General features: G+C 44.7%; 3 protein-coding genes across 7 annotated transcripts; 2 read left to right on the forward strand and 1 right to left on the reverse strand.

Moving 5' to 3' along the window:
* Window positions 1-6,922: 6,922 nt before the first annotated feature.
* On the forward strand, window positions 6,923-11,613 carry LOC133884650 (CBL-interacting protein kinase 19-like). 5 transcript variants are annotated; one of them, XM_062324142.1, is made up of 4 exons: window positions 6,923-8,578; window positions 9,455-10,656; window positions 10,836-10,968; window positions 11,231-11,613. In XM_062324142.1, exon 1 carries the CDS (start codon window positions 7,065-7,067, stop codon window positions 8,568-8,570), a length of 1,506 nt encoding a protein of 501 aa, XP_062180126.1. In that variant the 5' UTR covers window positions 6,923-7,064; the 3' UTR covers window positions 8,571-8,578; window positions 9,455-10,656; window positions 10,836-10,968; window positions 11,231-11,613. The 5 variants fall into 5 exon arrangements, with proteins under 5 accessions (XP_062180126.1, XP_062180128.1, XP_062180125.1 ...); XM_062324144.1 differs by having other exon boundaries at window positions 10,836-10,928; XM_062324141.1 differs by lacking the exon at window positions 9,455-10,656 and having other exon boundaries at window positions 10,836-10,972.
* A 1,450-nt stretch (window positions 11,614-13,063) lies between these two features.
* On the forward strand, window positions 13,064-18,305 carry LOC133884651 (tubby-like F-box protein 9). Its single transcript, XM_062324146.1, has 4 exons — window positions 13,064-13,668; window positions 14,469-14,556; window positions 15,578-15,707; window positions 17,500-18,305. Exons 1-4 carry the CDS (start codon window positions 13,333-13,335, stop codon window positions 18,053-18,055), a joined length of 1,110 nt encoding a protein of 369 aa, XP_062180130.1. The 5' UTR covers window positions 13,064-13,332; the 3' UTR covers window positions 18,056-18,305.
* Window positions 18,306-19,065: 760 nt separating this feature from the next.
* LOC133883935 (uncharacterized) lies at window positions 19,066-21,159 on the reverse strand. The gene is made up of 2 exons (XM_062323341.1): window positions 19,859-21,159; window positions 19,066-19,757 (listed from the first exon to the last, which is right to left on the reverse strand). Exons 1-2 carry the CDS (start codon window positions 20,768-20,770, stop codon window positions 19,185-19,187), a joined length of 1,485 nt encoding a protein of 494 aa, XP_062179325.1. The 5' UTR covers window positions 20,771-21,159; the 3' UTR covers window positions 19,066-19,184.
* Between the last annotated feature and the right edge of the window lie 653 nt (window positions 21,160-21,812).

The following is a 21,812-nucleotide window of genomic DNA, read 5'->3' on the forward strand; positions in this document are numbered from 1 at the left end:
CTACCAAACGGGGAATCTGTTCGGGTCCGGCTTCTCGGCGCTTGGGCTGGGAGGATTCCTCCGGCCTGGCGTGGGTTGTGGGTCCGCTCCGTGGTGGCCGGAGGCTCAATCAGGCCCACATGCAATCCAGGCCTCACTATAGCCTGAGCCATCCTAGGCCTAATCCACGCAGAAGTTCGGCCCAGCTAAGGATGCCAATAGCTAATACGTGGCGTTTTTTTTTTTTGTTGCAGGAATCAACGGGCAGTCTGGGCCTAGCTCGACGCCGAGATGTTTTTTTTTACACCTCTCGACTGGTTACAAATATAGTATCTGTTCGAATAAACACACGCACAACACACACCACACCACACACCCAACACAAACACGCCGAGATGTTGATTTGGTGGCTTGCTGCGGGGTTCCTGATTTCTTGCACGCGAAGGCATAGTCAATCTTCAATCGTGCGTGATGCGTCGGCGGATAGGGATGGGCATTGATCCATACGTGAGTATCCCTAGATTCGTTTAAATTAACTCTCTACCATACAAAATAAAAGTTGGGTTTTAATCTTATCTTTTCCTATTCTCCTCTCTTCTAATAAAAATCTTTAAAATTTAAATAATTACTTACTTTTATCATTATCATCATTCTCATCCTTTAGCCTTCTCGTCATACGTTGAGTTTGTACTTAATATTATTGTGTTTTTATATTTTCGTTACAACACACGAGCACTTAGCTATTAGTTAGAATGAATACACGAATCACATATCCTATTGGCGACAGTCAAGTGTGTATTTGGTTGGTTGGATGGGAGATAGCTATCCATATTATTAAGGTGTTTTGTTGGAGGGTGGTTGGATAAGATCATCCGACTTTTAGAAATATTCTTCAAATATGTTGGATAGAGTGATCCATTCATTTTGGCCGGATAACGCCATCCACATTGGCTAATCATAATCATAGTGAAATAATTAATGATAATTACTAGGTTGTATTGCTAATTAGTATTTATCACTATGAGATTATAGTTATTAAGTGTTAGTATGTTTATTAGTATACTATTTGTGTGTCGATTAGAGTACGATTAGTGATAATTAGTATATTTTGTTGTTAATTAGTAATTGCTATGATAAGATTAGCATTGATAAGTGTTAGCACATGTTGATTAGTGTATGCTTAATAATTATTATTTAAAATTAGAAGGTATAATTTAGTTAATTACTCTGATCTTATCTATCCTTATCTCTCTAACTAAACAGAAAACTGGTTCATCTTATTTACTCAACCAAACAGATAACTTGAATGGACATATTAAAAAAAACAGAAATAGGCATATCCCATACATTCTTACCCCTCCAATCAAACAGATCCAAATGAGGTTGTCCGGGTCACGCGCCAGCAGTCGCACGTCCTCGTGCTCGTTTGTCGAAACCGCAAGAATCCTCCATGAAAGACGCAAATGAACCAAGGGTCTGTTTGGTTCCCTAAATCCTCCAGCTTGCATAAACGAATGCATATAATCTCAGAAAGAAGTGTGCTTAGTTATTTGCATCCATTGTTTCTGCTTGCATGAGCGGATGCAAAAATATGCCCTCATTCTGACTGAAGAGTGAAGCTCTATTTGATCTTCACTCCTCAGTCTGGCCTGACGGATGCATACACTGCATCTGCTCATGCAAGCAGATCTACTTATTAATGTCATAAAATTATCTTTATACGAGTAATCAATCACAATCTTAATTCTTGCACCTACTCATTCGGCATCAGATTCAGTCAACAAAACAGAAAATCAACTCATCGCATCCGTTCATACAACCTCAGATACAACCAACCAAACACTTTTCACTTCAACCCATATTACTCCACTCAACATACTTCCTCCTATACAAATCTACAAAATCTGATTCGAACCATCAAACACACCCGAAATGACTCGCCAATGACTACGCCTCCTGCTCATAAAATTTCCACCTCCCCGCCAATCGGTGCGGTCGTCCGAGTTCACGAATGGGTTCCCCAGCAGTGGAAATTTCCACTGATGCCAACGTGCACCGGCCTGGCTCCTGCCTGCGCCGCCCAGGAACCTCCATGTATGTAGACTCGACCAACAGAAGTCAGCCCTGGCCATTGGGCGCGTAGCTTAGCCCTAGCCTCTTTCGCATATGTACCCCGGAAATGATAGTATTACATTACCATCCTCGTGGAGAAACCAAAAAACATATACACATTCTGCGTAGATGAATATGTCACTATCTATTTTTAGTAACGTGAATATAGTAATTCCTGGCCACCTTTTAGTGATTGGATGCAGATCTAACTATCGTCGATTAGTAGGCCTGACCACCTTCACAACAAAGGCAAATTTGGTACCAAAATACCAAATAAATGTCAGAGAAGGTAAAATGAACCGGCGGTATATACTATTTTGCAAATGGATTTGCAGTTCATTACTTAAGTAACATATTTTAGAGAGTAGCTCAAAAATGTTCATATCTGGAAAGACTTATGTCCCAGCCAATAGATTAGGTTTGGATTACGGTTTACCCGATCCCCAATACTAGAAGTATGTAGGGGGTTAGGGAGTTAGACTTTCATCATGAGCAACAAGGTGACGATGGTGCCAAGTGTCATGTGGAGGGGACGCAATATCGAGTTAGTGGTGATGGAAGGTGGCCACAAGCATTGGACTTAGCATTTACAAGGCGCCAAAGAAGGGAAATAACGGAAGGTATAAGGTTAGCGGTATCGATGGTTACATCGGTAGTTGATGCCGGTGATAGAGGAGAAGGTTAGGACATAAAGGTCAGTTAGAGGCTGGAGACGTGTAGGAGTGGTGGTCGACGGCAATTGAGAGTGGGGTTGATGGAGGGTTACCATTACAGGGTTATGTTAGGGAGGTGAAAAACAATGTAATTGTGGAATTATATACGATGAGCTAAAATTTGAGCATATGATATGACTCAAATTAGTTCTTTCAAAAATTAACTATTGTAGAGGTTTGATTTTGGGCTTGATTACTTTGCCATTTATGATCAAGTTTTTGTGCTAATGGATTGAAATAGCTTGTATTTTAAGATTTATCATGTGTATAGACTTAAAAAGGTCAAGCTTGGCAGGGATAGACAAAACAGATATGCTCAAGTGCACAACCTGGGAGACGAATAAGAGAGGAATAATTTTCTCCATACCAAAAGTAGTTGAGAATACATATTTTTATGTTTTGAAAATGAGAATAAAATATTGTTTATCTAATGATCATGTAGAATTCCACCTCTTTATGTTGGTTTTGCATATGATTTTTGCCACACCCCAAAACCCTAATCTAGTCATTAAGTATGCATACGTATCATGACATCATGCTTCATGTGGTTGGTTTTAATTTAAGTAATTAAACATGTTTAAAAAATGTTACGTTATTGATCAATGCGCATTCCTAAAATCGTTTAGAGATAGTTAGAAAGACCCCAAAGTCATTTAAGAATGAGAAAAAAATAAAATAAAGAAACGAGAAAAAGAACGAAGGCTTTCAGCACGTGAGCCCTTCCCGCGGTCTGATCGGGAACACACGTGGTCTGACCGTAAAAGCGCAGATGCTCCACTTAAAGCCATTGACCAACTCTCATTTGCTCTTTCCCCGTTCGTTCACTCCCTCTCATTCACTAAATCGAGAGAGAGGATCACCTCGACAGCTAAAGATCGACGAAGAAGACTTCCTCGAGGTGCCCAAAGGCTTCCCCAAGCTCTTTCCCACCGTCTTCTTCGTCGGAGACGCTTCCATGCAACTTTTTCCATATCAAGTCCAAACTGTCACACCCGATTTTCAATAGAACAAACCAGATGTATTCCACATGTATGCCAGGATCAAGTTTCTATACATGCAGTGACATCATAAGTGATAACATAACAATATCATTAAATAACGATAATATTCATTACAAAAGGATCCGGATGTCTTAAAGAAAATATTAAGATAACTTCCAGTGGTAGTAGGTCTTACATCCATCAACAGGCGTTGTGCGGGGGAGCGCCAGCCTAGAACATGACCTTCATGTCGACGTCTTCTTTAACCTAGAACTTGGCTCCATCATCCAGAAGGTCTTCAAAATCTTCGCCTTCTAAGCAGCAATAAGGGATTGGGAGAAGGCAAGCGTGATTACATAGAGTACTCAGCAAGTGTGGGAAAAACATGACAGGTAGGCTCATGACAAAGAAAAGCTTGACTCGGATTGACTGCAACTATGCCAATATAATCTAGGACTCAAAAGACATAGCAACATATTTACTATGTGTGATGACTCCAACATTAAATGGGACAACTCATCGGATTTCATCCAACTACCAAACTCACTAGATATCCCATATTTGGCTACCAACTCATCGGGGTTCCACCACCTGACTATCCAAAATCAACCATCCAAGATCCTCACTAATTATGAAGAAGTCCAAGCTCGCTCTTGACTGTGAGCATGGCTGATCGATCAGTTTACACTCTGCCGAGTTTGCACACTTTACCAACGAGTCGTGATTCTCGTTTTGCTTTACACTTCTAGGGTGTAGAGCTGGGGTCTTACTACAAGGCCTTTACAAAGCGCCTCCAAATCTATATGCACCCACTAAGATTTCACCACTAACAGGGATTTCATCCACTATAGAGGCCCCATTTTGTGCCATTCAACCATCCACTGGTGCATACAGAATAAGGATGACATCTAATTATTTAACCAGGCCGTACCCATATAAGCCTCATGGTTGCGTTGTTATGTCGGGTCCTTAGGACCCCACATAAGAACAACCACAAACCTGCTGTGCAGCACCACCTCAAACTAACCATCCAGTTGGGATCCCTATACCATGTTACTACAAGATTACCATATCCAATTCTCATTGTATAAATATTAGTAAAGATTAACATTTACCCAAACCATGACAGAACTAGCATATCTACCCTTCATTTCTCATGACTCATCAACGGCGACAAGGATAATCATACAAAATCTAGTAAACTATAATCATGGGACTCCAAATTAGACAAGCATGCAGGAAGGATAAACAATTATCATAAAAGTCCTAAAAGAGGTGCAAGATGTTCAAGGACACTTGCCTTCAATCACGAGTCGTTCAAAATCCTCGAACGTCTGGTCTTGCAAGTTCACACACCGCTCATCTCCTATAGCAATTGCGCACACCAAAAATAAACAAACACAAATATCTAAGAACAGTACATAAAACAGTAGCAATGCACAATAAAAAGGTTACTAAGGGATAGTACTCGCTGCTACGATCGCGGGAGCGTAAGAATTGTCTAAATCGGAGCTTGTATGAAAATGTTGTGAAGGTTTTAATTTATAGGGGCTTTTCTGAAAAGTACAAGGGCTAAATTGTAAAAATAGAAAGTTCTAAGGACTTATTTGTAAAATTCATGGATCTATTTGTAATTATACAAAAGTTCAGGGGCTAAAAATAAAATATAGTACTAACCAATGGCTTATTTGTGAAAACAGAAAAGTTTGGGGGTCTAAATGCAAAATTACCTAATTTCATAGAATAAGAGAATTACTTTTGTATTAAAAATCCTAATTACTGTGTCAGCAGGCTGATTGGGCTCGGGTGAGCCGACGTGGCATGACACGTGGGTAAGGGTGGTGAGGTGGCTGGTTGAGGTGGACGCTGACTGGGCACTGATGCTAACTAGGTAGAGTATTTAAATCTGGAGTGTATGATCTAGATCGGACGACTGACGACAAAAGAGGAGAATCGGGCGGCCGACGGTGGCGGGAACACGGTGGCGCCGCCTCGGACTTCGCCAGAAAACAGCGAAAACCTCGTCGCCGGGCACGATCCGCGACGACGAGCAGTCGGGGAGGAAGATGGGCGAACGGCGAACCCGTTTTGGCGCATACCTTTGGCGGCGAAGCATGGGAAGGAGGTCGACGGTGGTGAAGGCGACAGAGGCACTTGGGTTGACGACGGGGAGGCACTCCAGTGGCTGGAAGGCGGCGGGAAAGAGCTGGCGACCTTCCTCTCGAGCTTGCGGTGCTGGCAACCCGGTCGGCGAGGATGGAGCGCGGCACCAGAGCGACGGCGACACAAGCTCAGGGTGTGCGGCAATGGTGCTAGGCGGCGGCTAGGGTTGCGAAGCAGATGGGAAACGGAGGGGTGGGGACGCGCATATATATAGAGAGAGGGAGAACAGATAGACGCGCTGGAGTCGAATTCGGTTAAATTTCTGTTGGGATTTAGGTTTGGGACAACGGTGCGCGAGCTCAAACGGATTTGGTCGACGCGGCAAGGGCAGAGACTATGGTTCTGACAAGCGAGCCCGGTGAAAACGACGTCACAAAAACCCACTCCGGAGTCCGATCTTCAAATGGAAGCTTCACCGGAGTTAGCTAGCCCTCTAAAAAGCTTCTCCGTGTCGAGGTAAGATTTCTCCTACCAATTTTTCATCGTTTTCGAGCTCCAATCGGTCCTATTTTGTTTAAACCCGAGCTCCGTCCTAGTCATGGACTTCATCTATGGAGTTATAAGATGAAAAATGAGTTACTTTGTAATGCATTTTTTTCAACTTATAATTTAGGGTGAGAGATAATTTTATAAATTATTACATCACATTAGAGGAATATTAGTGAATTTTTTCAGATTTTTTTTGAATTTTTGTGAGGTTTTAAAAATTACTAGAATTTGTAAAAACAGTACCTTTTGAAAAAAATTAGTTTATATTTTACATAAGATTTTTAGTTGAATAAATAGGTTGCTTAGGAATTATTGAGCAGTGCAAAATGGACATATTTTTTTTGGTCTTTTTTAACTCATGGTTACTGTTTATAATAGAAAAAATATTATGTATGACGGAAAATCCGGATTTAAATAGTTTTTGAGTGGTAAATGGAGGAGAAACTCTGGTAGTGTGGTATCTGGGCGTACGCCATCCGGTTCGGTAGGATGGTAAAAAATCAATTGCACCGTTCCCTTGCTCCTCCAATGCCGGCCACCCATCTCCCGTTCCCCCGCGTCCTCACCACCGCCGCCTAATCCGCCTTCCTCTCTGCCTCCCCGTGCACCTGACCTCCTCCTGCACCCGATGTCCGCCACCCCGCCGTCGTCGCGGGACCCGTCGCCGCAGCCCCGGCGGCCGTCCTCCTCCATGGGGGGCAAGCGCGGGGGCCTCCTCCTTCTCGGGCGCTATGAGCTGGGCCGCCTCCTAGGCCACGGCACCTTTGCCAAGGTCTACCATGCCCGCCACGCCGACACCGGCGAGAGCGTGGCCATCAAGGTGCTCGACAAGGAGAAGGCCCTCCGCCACGGCCTCGTCCCGCACATCAAGCGCGAGATCGCCATCCTCCGCCGCGTGCGCCACCCCAACATCGTGCGCCTCTACGAGGTCATGGCCACCAAGTCCAAGATCTACTTCGTCATGGAGCTCGTCCGCGGCGGCGAGCTCTTCGCGCGCGTCGCCAAGGGCCGGCTCAAGGAGGACACCGCGCGCCGCTACTTCCAGCAGCTCATCTCCGCCGTGGGGTTCTGCCACGCGCGGGGCGTCTTCCACCGGGACCTCAAGCCCGAGAACCTCCTCGTCGACGAGCGCGGCGTCCTCAAGGTCTCCGACTTCGGCCTCTCGGCCGTCGCCGATCAGTTCCACCCCGACGGGCTCCTCCACACCTTCTGCGGCACCCCCTCCTACGTCGCGCCGGAGGTGCTTGCTCGCCGCGGCTACGATGGCGCCAAGGCGGACATATGGTCGTGTGGTATCATCCTGTTCGTGCTCATGGCTGGCTACCTTCCTTTCCATGACCAGAACCTCATGGCAATGTACCGAAAGATTTACAGGGGGGAATTTCGGTGCCCAAGGTGGTTCTCCAAGGATCTTACCAGTCTATTGAATCGTATGCTTGACACAAACTCAGAGACGAGGATCACCGTGGCTGAGATCATGGAGAGCAGGTGGTTTCAGAAGGGCTTCCGGCCGGTCAGGTTCTATGTCGAGGATGACCAGGTGCACAGCTTGGCAGACGGTGAGAATGAAGTGTCAGAGCTGGGGCCTAGTGAGCCTCCTCGTCCGCCGCCACCACCACAGCAAGAGGAAGACGGTGAGGAGTCCGGGTGGGAATCGGACTCGTCGGTAGCATCTTGCCCAGCTACATTGTCATCGGAGGAGAGGAGACGGCCAGCTGGATCTCTCACACGGCCAGTAAGTCTTAACGCATTTGATATCATATCGTTCTCGAGTAAATTCAATTTGTCGGGGTTGTTTGAGGAGCGAGGCAACGAAGTGAGGTTTGTCTCAGCACAGCCCATGCAAACGATTATAACAAGATTGGAGGAGATTGCAAAGGTGAAGAGCTTCTCAGTCCGGCGAAAGGACTGGCGGGTGAGCCTGGAAGGCACGAGGGAAAGTGAGAAGGGTCCATTGACAATCGGGGCTGAGATATTTGAGCTCACACCAAGCCTTGTGGTTGTCGAGGTGAAGAAGAAGGCAGGGGACAGGGAAGAGTATGAGGACTTCTGCGAGAGGGAGTTGAAACCTGGGATGCAGCATCTCGTGCACCAAACGGCGTCGGTTCCAGATATACCTTCTGATACTGAGTAGCATGAAAGGTAGTGCTCTTGCTTGGAAGGAATAAAAAATGAAATTTGGATTGAAAGGATGCACCTTTCTATTTCAGCGTAGCACCTGTGCAGAAAAAAATGTTGTTCATAGATTTCCTTAGTTATTTCTCTCTACTAATATTCTTTCTGCAATTCAAAATGATGTACGTTAGTCGCTGTGTGCTAATATCAATTATGAAATATTTCTTCTAGTTGTTACAGTTTGAAAGGAGTGTTTATTTCACTATAGCATTATCAAAGCTATAACTCTAATTTTGTTAGCCATGTACTGGTGCTAAAATTATGTATATTCATCATCTATAAACTTCATCTGTGAATTTGTTCAAGAAGGAATATTAGCCTTGGTATGTACAAAAGGCTGCGGAGTGTAACTTTGTATATTCAGCTGTTTTTTTTCTGGTTCATGAAAACAGGATATCCAGCTTCACAAATTTATTACTTGAGAACATTCTGTTAGGTCCAACTGAAATAAAATGTGAGATGGCTAATAGTACAAACAAGCTACAACATTTTTCCCAAATTTGTGTTCCCTTACAGTTTCTTCCAACATCCCTACTCACACTTGTAGCCTCGATGTGTACAAAAGACTAAATAGCGTAGGTTGTATATTCAGGGATTTTCGTGTACATGAAAACATGATTCACTGTAGAATCAAAATGGCCATAGGTTTGCTGATGTCCAGCTTCAACAATTTAGTAACTGAGAGCGTTCTATTTAATCCAACTGAAATTAAATAGGAGATGGGTAATAGTACTGACAACTTCAAGCCACACAAAGTTTTTCATATTTTTTGTTCTCTTACATTTTTTCACTTCCCCTACTCCACACAGTTTTCCAAATGGTTGAATTCCTTTTTTTTTGCAGGAAAATTTATGATTTGGTTTCCCCTGCAACAAATTCCTTTTCACCTTAGACTCTTGCATTTGTGATTTGGTCCGCACCTGGAAAATTCCATTCAAATGATGGTGCCAAAATTCAACTGCACCGTAGCAACTTGTATTCTGTTCGCGGAAACTAATTTTCAGTAGACATAATGAACACCGGCATTGGAAAAGAAACATTGAAATTAAGTGCTCTACCAAAACCTTTTTTTAATAATTGTTATGCTAAGTATCTAGTTGTTGGTTAGTTGTCATGCGCCCATTTTCACTGTGCGCCCTGCTGTACGCTGTGGGTATCCTCACCTCATACTATTTATAAATATAATCGTGACTTGACATGTTTAGCTAATCTAACTAAATGGGATGGATGCTTGGATTTATTTTGGTGTTAAGAAGAAATAGGTAAACAGACAGCTATATTTTGCATTGCTCATCTTTAAAATCCTTCTTTCCAATCTAACTAAATGGGATGGGTGCCTTGCCAAGGATGGATATTTTGGCCGTTCATGTGATGTAGTGAAAAATATTTGGCATGCTTAATTTGTACTTCTCAGGTTACGGAGATATTTTCACCCTTTTTCAGCGTAGTTTCTTCATTTGATAGCACCAAAGGCCAATTTTTAGCAAAGTAACTTCATCAAGAAAAAAATGCAGTACATGGGATCAAAGGCCAACTTTTAGTAAAGTCACTTCATCAAGAAAAAATGAAGTACATTGAGTGGGATCAATTAATTGTGTGGAGACAGCGAAATATACCTAACAAAACCATGACTTGGAAAATACTAAAAAATAAATTTAACAAATAAATGCTTGGAGAAAATATAATGTTTTGATACACTGTCCATGTCCTAAATTTTCTTGTTTTCTTTATTAAATTACGGAAATGTTGAAATTTCCCTACTCATTCAAGCAGCTGCAGGTGCATATGGAGACAAAATTAAGTTTCCCAAATGCAGCAAGATTTTCATTTCTCTTGTTTTGTATGTCATATTTTATTTCTTAGGTCTAAGGGTTTCTGTATAAATGCGAAATATTTATATCCAGCTTGTAGGATGTTTTTCAAGAAGCTCCATGTGCCAGAACGAACCAGCTCAGTGGGAGGCTTCAAACTCCCCCCCCCCCTCCCCCCCATTCATTGCATTTTATGTAATGAACTACCAAAAGTCAAGCCATCTGTTACTTTAGGTACTTGCTGAGGAGTCAGGACTGCTGTCACTAACTACAAGCATGGACAAATGCATAAACCACAAGCATGTGCCAAGTCAAGTGCATATGCCTGTACATCATTGAAGTTATTGTTTTGCTGAATCCTGCTTTATGCTGATTTGAAACAGACTAATGCGTGGTTTATTTGTATTCCACAGGCTGAAAGGCTTATATTGCTTAAACAAGTGCCTCAGCTTGAAGCAGCTACAACGACCTTTGGCTCAACTTGTCGTTGCATTTACTGGCCTAAGGTTGCTTCCTCCAGGAAACAGCTGACATAATCATTCAGTAGTAGGTGCACTCTGTGGTATTTGGAGTTTTATTTTCTTGTACTTGTTTCTATAACTAGTTCAGGGTAGGATCTGTTGTAGATTCTTATCCTACTCCATGCATATTGACCAGAGTTCTTACTTTGATAATGAATTTGAGATGTGGAAGCTACTAGTTTTGTTTGGTAGACTACTAGATTCAGTTAGATATGCTGAAATTGACAAGAAGCAGTTGATTTAGTCTTTAAAGGTCAGATTAATTGACCCTTTCCTGCTGTTTGCAGGCTTTGAACGGTTTCAAGGTTCATTGGTCAGTTTTCTCGAGCAGTTTTCTTGCTGTCTGTAGAATTTTCAGAACCTTGAACACCAGCACTGCTTCAAGGAAGAATTTTGGCTGGAAGAGCAGAGCCTAAAAAATCTTGTGGTCAAGCAAGATTATAGTTGTATCAGAATGAAAAGAAGCGGGTAAGATTGTAGTTGCATTCAGGGTTCAATACTAAATGTTCTAACATATGTACTGCGAAAGCTCAGGGATTACCTGTGATAGTTTTGAGATTTAGTTTAGTGCGAACATTGGTCCATTTGTTGCGTAATGAAATACCTTATGTTGATCAACCAGTCCTTTTGGGCGCTCCTTTTCAATAATTGTATCAGTATTCTCTCTCTATTTTTCAATGGTTCCAGACTTCCAGTCCTCGCAAAAAAAATCCCAACTGCTCCAGTATCCAAAATGATGGGCACACCTGTTGAGACACTCAGCACAGCAGTTTGTGGATTGCGAGGGCCCTGATCGTGGGGGCAAAGAAGTTGACAACTTCAGTTCGTGCAACCCAGCTAGCACACACAGTTGTTGCAAGCCTCGCCACAGTTCAACTGGGCCTGGAAAAATATTCCTCCCTCCTTGAGATAGTCACATCGACGACGTGGGGCCAATATTGACAAAGCTTTCAACACCTAGCAACCCACTAATGGCGATCGATCATGCACGCCCAAAAAAACACAGCTGCTAAAAGATATCTACGTTTTCCAGGCGTGCGGCTGCGCGCGGCGTCCACAAGGACCACCGATACGAGTCACCACCGATACCAGGTCGGCGCACCAGGAGCATGAGTCAGCCCCGCGCCGGCGGCCGGCAGAGTGGCCACGGCCTCCGCGCGGAGGCAGTCCGCAGCAGCGCACGGCTGGAAGCTGTCGCTCGCTCGGCAGTCGGGCCCCACTGGTGGACCGCGACGTGCCGCCCCGCGGATGGCGCCCGCGCGGCAGGGAGGCCGACACGGCGGGGCTCGCGGGGACGTCGCGGTCGGGGGCTCGGGCCGGTGGTTGGGTTGGCCGGGCCCGGGCGCGCGCCCACGGGGAGGGGCTGCGCGGTGGGAGTGGCGACTTTTCCAGCCTCTGTTCGTTCAGCTGCAGAGCGCGCTGTTGGTGACTTGGTGTTTGGGAGTTTGATGTCGAAGCTGAGCTGATCGCGTCGTCGCGACTGTTGTCAGGTGGTTGGACGGAAACGGTGACGTCACCCCTACACCAGGTCCAGGGTTATGGAAAATTTAAAGGTTTTTTTAGGTTACGCCATTATAAATAGGAAGCTGCTATATCTCAGTCAGCTGAAAACAAAACTTTATTTAGTCGATGCATGTGGACCGTCGAATTTCCATCGGACGGTCGTGGTGTTTTTTTCTTCCTCCAGTTGAAGACGTCCTGTGCATTCTCTCTCGTGCTTAACTCAGCGACCTTAACTCGTCGACTGAGAGATCGTCGAATTTCAATCGAGTGTACAGGAGAAAATCCGTTATAAATATCACATAACTGGAAAACTATCGTGGTAGCGTCTAGCCTACCTACCCGAGTTTAATCCTAGAGATTTATACTCAGGGGTCGCAAGGTGTATTTTCTTATTAGCGATTAAGATTCATTCAAATTAGACTAGAATACATACACATATGTGTTTAATGATGACTTTTACACACGGATGGTTTCATAACTCTATATATGTATAAATACGCACGCATGTCTATGTATGATACGAGTCTGGAGTATGTATATAGTGTGTTGTCGTTGTATCTTTAAAAAAATCATCTAACCTCTTACTATTATGTGAGGATTTAAAGCCTACCCACTGCTTTTAAAATGTTAGCCGGAGATCTGGGATTAAATTTAGGCGAGTGAGAAGGGGACGAGCGGAGGCGCACGACGAGGAGCCACCTTTTCAATTTTCGACTCCATTTTTTCGTCATTTTTTTTCTCCGTTCGTCCCTTCGCTCGATCGCTTCTCTTCTCTTCCCTGCTCCCCTTTATTCCCCCCTCTGCTCGCGCCCATCTCCTTTCCCATCTCTCGTCTAGAAGCTTCTCTAGGCTTCGGGCGGAGAGATCGCCCGCCCACCCACCCGCCATGGTCTCCTGGCGGCGCAGCGCCTCCTGGCTGTCGTCGGCCTCCCGCTCCTCGCTGGGCGGCGGCGTCGGCGTAGTCGGGGAGGCGAAGGTCACGCCGGATCCGGCGGCCCGAGAGGAGGACGAGGAGGTCGATGAGGAGCGGTGGTCGCGCCTGCTGCCGGAGCTGCTCACGGAGATCGTGCGCCGCGTGGACGCCGGCGCCGAGCGGTGGCCGCCGCGGCGGGACGTTGTGGCCTGCGCCTGCGTCTGCCGCCGGTGGCGCGACGCCGCGGTCTCGGTCGTGCGGCCGCCGCTCGAGTGCGGGAGGATCACCTTCCCGTCGTCGCTCAAGCAGGTGAGGCCCGACCGGACCTTAACGTCTCGTAGTAGCTGCTTTTGATCTGTTTGTGTAACTCACTTTTTTCTAAATCGCTCGAAATTGCTGTGTGATTTGAGGATTTGGGCCACATGGTTATTGTGGTCTTGCGTTTTTAAGTATCCATTTATATCGTTGTTTTCAAAAAGCAGAAGCATCAAATCCTATTTAAAGTCTCCAATTTTAATATGTAGATGCAGGAAATGTTTCTGCGCGCAGTCTTTTGCAGTTTAATTTGACCTAAGGTGATTTCGGGGGGCAGCTGTTGGATTTAATTTTGTTATTATCAATTTATTCTTTATTAGAATTGCCGTCTATGTTTGTTTAATTTTGTTTGTACATAGCAAAAGGTTTGAGAAAATTTTGTCGCTAATTGGTATATGTGATTTCATGTATTAAAAGGATGATCAGATCTGTTTTTGTAACCTAATGATTCGTAAATGTTTTTATTGGGGCTCTTTTTTTGACGTAATGTTCTCGAGCGGTGTTAGGATTTAGAAGTGACGACACTTGTTTATCTTAATTATATCCTCTTTTTGTGTTTTTTTTTTTTTTTGGTTTGGATACATTACACTGTTATTTTGTTGCTAGTGGTAATAAAGTGTGGTAGCAGTGGGGAAGCTACGAGAGAAACGGTATTCCCTTATGTTCATATGTGATAGCTGGATTTGGTTCTGATCTGTGAACAACGATATGCTAATACCTGAAAGCTTACTTCTTCTTTGGGGGTTTCCACATATTTGATTTAGTGGATTTGAATATATTTTCCTTTTGCACAGCCTGGACCAAGGGATGCACCGATGCACTGCTTCATCAGGAGGAACAAAAAGAACTCAACCTTTTGCCTCTACCTCAGCTTAACGCAGGGTGAGTAAGCGTGAATAGCTTCTGGTTCCCCATGCTTATGACTACATGATATTATGGAAAATACAGCTAGTACCTCTGCTGAGGTTCCTCTTACGTATGAATTGTGATGTTGCAATCTTCTTACAATTGTGCCAGGTCTTGTTTAGAAAACAGGAAAGAGAATATATAGTTTATTCGTCTAGTCATTAACAGCTAGCTTGTACCATTTTGACAAGGACCCGTACACCTACTTTGCCGTCTCACCTAAAATATTTAAAGGTTGCTTCTTAAATAGAATCCTACCCAGCCAGTAGGAAGAATTGACTTGGGCGATTGGCCGTTGAAAAATTATTTCAATTGAATACATTTGTGGCAGTGACTCGACATCTGCTTGATGTTTTCTTAGTGGCCAATATAAAATTTTGGAAGCTCTACCTGGCACGAGGGTGTGAAAAGCAGACATTGTTTGACAAGACCATTATTATAACTTACGGCCCCTGGCCTTGAACAAACTAGGTCTTATCCTGTTGATTACATGATTCATGATTGTAAAAATAAGAGTACGGTACAGCACCATATGTAGGCATTGCAGCTTCAGAGTGAGGGGCAAACAATAAGTGCGGCACTGGTCCAGTTGATCTTTCGGATCGCCGTTCTTAGAAATAGAAGTAGAATTACTGGCAAGGAAGAATATGATTATCTAAACCTCGGGGTTATAGTAGTTCTAAGTTGCATGCTTTTGAGTTTATGTGTGTTCGAACCTTTCCTTAGAAATATAGTGTTCATAGCATTGTTGAAATGCATGACCCATAGTTCATGGATGTTCCCGGATATTTGAAGGTAATGCATGGCTACATTTGATCATTTTTATTCCCTATATCATTGATCCTATTAGCTTGCTCTAGAGAATTTGGTAGTAAAATTACATGCAATCTTCTTTCGTTGTTGATTGCATGAATATTTTTTCCTGGAATTCTTAAATAAATATCAGACTGCAATTTTATGTGATCTTCAATTAATTTTACTCTCTTGGCATTGGCAGCCCTAACGGATAAAGGGAAGTTTCTTTTGGCTGCTCGAAGGTTCAGACATGGAGCACATACAGAATATATCATCTCTTATGACTATGATGATCTGTACCCAGGAAGCAATTCATATGTTGGAAGGTTGAGGTAAGGTCTAATCATTCCAGAACTTCAGTTGCTGCTTAGCTGATTGCCTGATTGGTTTATTATGCATGCCCGCTAGGTCAAAGATCATTTTTTGTTATATGTTAGCTGAGGTCACAATAACTAAGTTGTGGACATACAGCCATATAAAATTAGACGTTATGTAGATGTGCCTTGTTTCTATTGCTGGCACTTATATTATTATTCGAGCACTTTACTAAATTAACACCTCATCTCTTTATTTCTGGTAGTTAATTTGTCAATATGTACTATCTGTGTGTATGCATCGCCGTGTTCTGTGATCGAATCAGCTTATGAGCAAATTGCTATGGTGAGCGCAGCTGCCCAGTTTTCTGATGATATCTAGTAGATTCAGCTAACAATGGCAGAAGTCTGACCAATTCAAACGTTGAGTTATGGCCCAGTTTCATCAATGGAGTTTGGCTGCTTTTCGTTGTTTTTTCACAGCAATACTTATTGCATGTAGCTATTTGAATCAAAACAAAGAACCGAGTCAATCTCTTTGACACTCTACTCCAAAGCGTCCTGTTTCTGGCCAAGTTCACTATTGGGGTATAGATAAACATTATTGCCTCGCCTCTGAACTTCCGTTAATAGAGATTGCATGCACAATTCGTGTTTTCTATTTTCATTCCTTCCATGCCTTGCTTGTTTCTTTCTATATCGGCTACAGCAACTCCATAACCCACTCTTCATTGCTGCTACCACTACACACCCTCACACATGACAATATCCCATAGGATACTTTTCTCTTACATGTTTAAGCTGCCATGATGAACCAATTCTCCATCTAGCAGGATTTACTGCTCCCATAAATTTGTTTATATGTAACCTCAAAGTATGTTATGTGGAAGTCTTTTGAAGCATGTACAGACTTGCATTACAAACAACTGGTATTTGCCCTGCTTGCAAGTACTATCATGGGTACATTTAAAGTTGTTTCCTTCTTTCCCTTCTATGTATCGTCTTTGATTTCATCATATCATCACGCTGCCAACCTTGTTGGAAAGTGTGGCCCATCCATGTATATTTTCAGTAGCGTGTATTAATACATGATCCAGATCTAGATCTAGATCTGTATTTTTTTAAATGCAAGGTATCTCAATGCTCATATGCACTTCCTCCCCTGCATTGTATTGGATAAAATATAGTGAATACTAAGGCATTAAGCCTTTATATATTTTCAGAAGAGAGTAAACTGTAGAAGCAGAATGTAATACAAACATAATCTGAATAGTTATAAATTCCTACAAATGAATTGAATTCAACTTTATACTTTCAAGTTCAACCACTCTAATATTTATGTAGAGGTGGAGAAGCATCAGTGGGATGTTCTACAGCACACAAATGCACCACATGTGATTTGGTGAATATGCAGTTGGTGGGAGGGTAGGCAGGTCTTTTTTGCAACATACAGTTGCTTGGGCTAGGTTCTTCTAAATCCATATTCACTGTCAGCCCCTGTCAGCGAGACAGTGACATCTGCAAGTCTGGATGTGAGGTAGCTGAGTTTGGATTTGTCATAAGCTAACACATGTTAGATTCCAAGTCCTAACCCAACTAGAACTAGTCCTGGAATCCTGGCCTAACCTCTATGGAGGGACATCAGACTTTCGGCTACTTACAAATGCATCTGATCCAGCGTCAGCCGTGAAGTATTCAGGAGTTTGCACTGATTAATAAAGTGATTATGTGACACTTTATGCTAGTTACTTTTGTCTTATATTCACTTGAAACAAGAATGCTATTATGATCATGTAACTTCTGCTTGTAGATCTGACTTCCTGGGGACAAAGTTCATCATGTATGATAGTCAGCCACCATACGATGGTGCTAAACCCTCAAGGAGTCAATCTAGTCGCCGCTTCACAAGCAAGCAAGTAAGCCCACAGGTTTCAGGCAGCAATTTCGAAGTTGGACAGGTGACCTACAAGTTCAACTTCCTCAAATCAAGAGGACCAAGAAGAATGCAGTGCAGCATCCAGTGCCCTGTTGGTCAGGGCACTGCATCAGACCCATCCAAGGAGAAAACACCTACTTCAACTTCCTTGGATCTAAAAAATAAAGCTCCACGGTGGCACGAGCATCTGCAGTGCTGGTGCTTAAATTTCCACGGCCGGGTGACTGTCGCCTCCGTGAAGAACTTCCAGCTCGTCGCCACAGCTGGCTCTGGTGGTCCGTGGGGCGTTGGAGACGAGGCGACGGTGATCCTGCAGTTTGGGAAAATTGAGGATGACAGGTTCACAATGGACTACCGGCAGCCTCTGTCAGCTTTCCAGGCATTCGCCATATGCCTAACCAGCTTTGGCACGAAGCTGGCTTGTGAATAAGTAACTCGGTTGGCGTATCAATCATATGGTATCACGTTGTAGCGGATAGTCTGAACTAGCATGCCCTGATCCAGGAGAAAAGGCGACAAGAAACAGGGACACTCGTTCTTCCTAATTTGACTGTTTCTTTATCGTCTAAAGATAGTAATATGGATGTGCTTCTATGCTGCTGAAGACATGATGATGACTTGTGTTGTTGTAAATGGCACTCCCTTCATTTGGTGAGATTACTCACAATGCCAGACTCCAATCGAGTGTGCTGATAACCCCCCCCCCCCCACCCCCACCTACCCTTTCTATGCACTCTTCAAAGCAGCAGGTGGAATAGTCTTTGATCGGACACGATCGACATGTAGAAGCAATTAGAAGATTTCATTGTGCTAATTACTGCCGCGCTGTTATACATGAGTGATATTTATTGGACAAGGTGACAAGTAAACCTGGGTTTCATGGGTAATATATTATCCGGACCTGATTTACAGTAAGTTACACTACACTAATTAAGTATTCAAACATACGGTAGCATTAAATATAAATTTAGATATGAAGATGTAGATACGTTGTGAGAGTATAATTAAACAAATATGTTAAAGAGTGATGTTGTAGTTTGATTTTAGATGAGATAAAAATAATAAGAAGATTATATGCTATTTTTTAATTTTTTTTATTTATTTATATTAGTGAGAGGAGTTCTATATCTATAGTCAGTAATATATCTATAGTCAGTAACGAAACGGAAAGACTGAAGAACAAGAATGAATGATAAAAATAAATAAATTATTTGAATTTTAAAGATTTTTATTAGATATGAGAAAAATAGATGAAGAAGTGATATGAGAACTAATTCATATTTTATACAGTAGAGATTTTTTTATCGTATAATTATGTACAAAATTAATAGCATGTTACTAGAGGAGCTCCAGGAGCAGCAGACCTATGGTACAGTACTGCACAATTGAGGCCTTGGCCATCCAATGAACCAGGCATTTCTGTCACCTGAACATGCAGGGTAGAAAAGCAAACATTTGCACTGGCCATGCAATACTGTGTAGGTCATAGCATAACAATTTCACATAATTAATACAGTAACACCTTTATTATATTACTTCTGTAGATCGTGTACTCGTATCTACCGTTGCCTTGCATGATCGATGACCTTGGTCGGTTCAATGGAGCACCACGGCAATGGAGCATTCTTCTTGGAGTGCACGTGAAGCCCCAGGAAAGACGTCGCAGGAGATCGATTCGACACGGAAGGCAGCGCGCGCGAGAGCCAGGACTCCGACGGCGACATGGGCAACGGCAACGGGAGTGGCGGCTGCGACGACAGCATGATCTCACGTCCGGCAACAGGCTCCTTGTCTTCCAAAAGCAGCGGGACACCATAGCCGGTGCTGTCGGAGGCACGCCTGAGTTTGTTCCCGGCGTTCCTCGAGCTTTTGGGAGGTGGCAGCAGCAATGCGGTTTCGCCGGCTTCGGAGAGGTTCCGCGCCGACGAGCCATGGCGTTCCTCGCTTGACCTGTCAAGAACCAGGAGCAAACCCAGATGGCTAGCCTTCGGGTGGACGGCTTCTGCTCCTCGGTTTCTGTAGAGTTCGCGCACTGTTCTGTCCAGCTCCGAGGCCACGGTGGCTGCAGATGCCGTCGGATCGAAGCGGCCTGATTGGAGCAGTGATTTGACGTACAATTCCTCCCAGGATTGCTGCGAGGTTCCACAAGAAGATGTGAATTGTTCAGGCATGACATTGAATTCATCAACACGTAGGTAAAGTTCGTGATCACGAGGGTATGTCATAGTGATACCATGCCGGGATCGTGTTCACCAGAATGTTGCAATTGCTTTCGCTCGTTTGGCGAGCGCCGCAGCAGAGGGTCCATCTCCCTTTGGCTCCTAACTCCGTTGGACAGGAACGGTCTGCCTGCCCCTCGCCGAGCGCCGCGGCCGCGCCTCATGGCGGGCGCCGGGTTCAGGAGCAGAAAGGTGCTCTTCACGCAACGAGTGGGAAGCAACCCGCACCTCTTGGACACAAAGTCCCGCGTGCTGTGGGCATCGGAGTCGGCATCGTCGTCGTTGCTGTCGTCTGGAGAGAGGGACGGCAGGTGGTTCGTCAGAATGCGCTGGAGAGGCAGCCGCCTCACTGGCAATTTGTCGCCGTCGCCCGCGCGCGCTTTGGCCGCAGCCGGCCGCGCGGGCTCCCGGGCGGACCCGGCCTTCCGGAAGGTGCACTGTGGGGAGCCGACGGCCACGGCGTGCGCGGCCGGCAGGAAGCGGTCCATCATGACGCTGCCGCGGACGCCGGGCGCCGCCTCCGCGGCGTCGCTGAGGCCAGTCACGCTGCAGTTCACGGTGAGGCAGCTCATGTCGTCGCGGGAGAGCGCGTCGCGCGCGTCCGAGAACCGCTCCTCATCCGCGTGCCCCCGAGCGGCTGCCACGACCACCAACGTCGGTGCCCGTGTCGCAACCGAGGCCTCGTCGACGAGAGTCTTTGGAGGTGGCGGTGGCGGCCGGCGGGTGCGGACACTCTTGGGGTGGCCGGGGCGGCGCTCCCACCCGAAGGGCACCGCTCCGGTGTGGCCCGGGGGGCCGGACGTGGCGTCCGCCTTGTAGGATGGCAGCGCCGTGGCCGTGGCCTCAGCCCTCATGCCGCCGTGGCGCCGGACGGAGGGGAGTGGCGCGGCGAGATCGATGCGCTTGTTGGCGTCGGCCATGCCCATGACGGAGCCGCCCCTGTCGCCTAGACAAGTGGTGCAAGCTGCTGCTACTACTTACCGCGACCGAGCTCGCCGATCACTAATCCGCTGGCTAATAAAGGATGTCTCTTGGATCGCTCTGCTCAATTATTCCTTGTACTCGTATTCAGTGCAGTAGTTTGCATGTTGTAGCCGTACAAGACGTAGCGGGGAGTGACCAACTGAACTGACAAGTTGTTACTCCATCTTGGCAGAGTAGTCTGTGCATCATGAGCTCTGATTCCTGTAAAAACGAAGAGAAAAACGAAAAAGGATTTGGTAGAGATACTACTGCTACTATGGAACATGTTCAGGTTAATCCCTTAATCGTTTCATGGCACTTGCAAAAGGAGGAAGACAGTGAGGGCATAAGCATGGCTTGCCAAGCATTAGGACATCTCTAGCAGATCCTTATTCAGTGCTACAATACCCCCGCAAAGTACTGTACCGTTGGAAATTCATCTCCAGATACTCTATCCAGTGCTATAGTGCTGCGGAGAGAATCTATTCCATTAAATTTGCCGAGTTACTGTAGCAGTACTGTTTACAGATACTGGCAGTGGATTCGGAGGGAGGAGAAGAGTAAGTAGAAATTAGGAAATATGGTAGTTGTTGGAGATGAAAAAAATAAGGGATGCTGTAATAAGATGATCTTAAAGGTGGTGGTCATAGACTTTTTCAGCAAGGATGATCGGCCGTTTAGTAACAGGCTATATCTCAGGTGACAATTACTTTTTTGCATGTGGTTTATTACCTATTTATTCCAAATGGGCAGTCAAGGGCTGATTTTGTAATAACAAGCAAATACTATATGCATAAAACAATGTGGAGGCCGGAACCGATTCATTTTTCTAATAACAAAATAACTCTACGTTGCTTTATACCCTATGGCAGGTGAAGATTTGATCTGCCGGTCGGCTGCTGTTGCTAAAAGGAGGAGACAGTTAGAACATCTTGCATTCGCCGTCCTCTGATCGATTCTATTATTGGGACGTAGCAACTCCAACGATGATAAAATGGCCGTGGT

The sequence above is a fragment of the Phragmites australis genome, chromosome 11, assembly GCF_958298935.1.
Source record: "Phragmites australis chromosome 11, lpPhrAust1.1, whole genome shotgun sequence".
NCBI lineage: Eukaryota > Viridiplantae > Streptophyta > Magnoliopsida > Poales > Poaceae > Phragmites > Phragmites australis.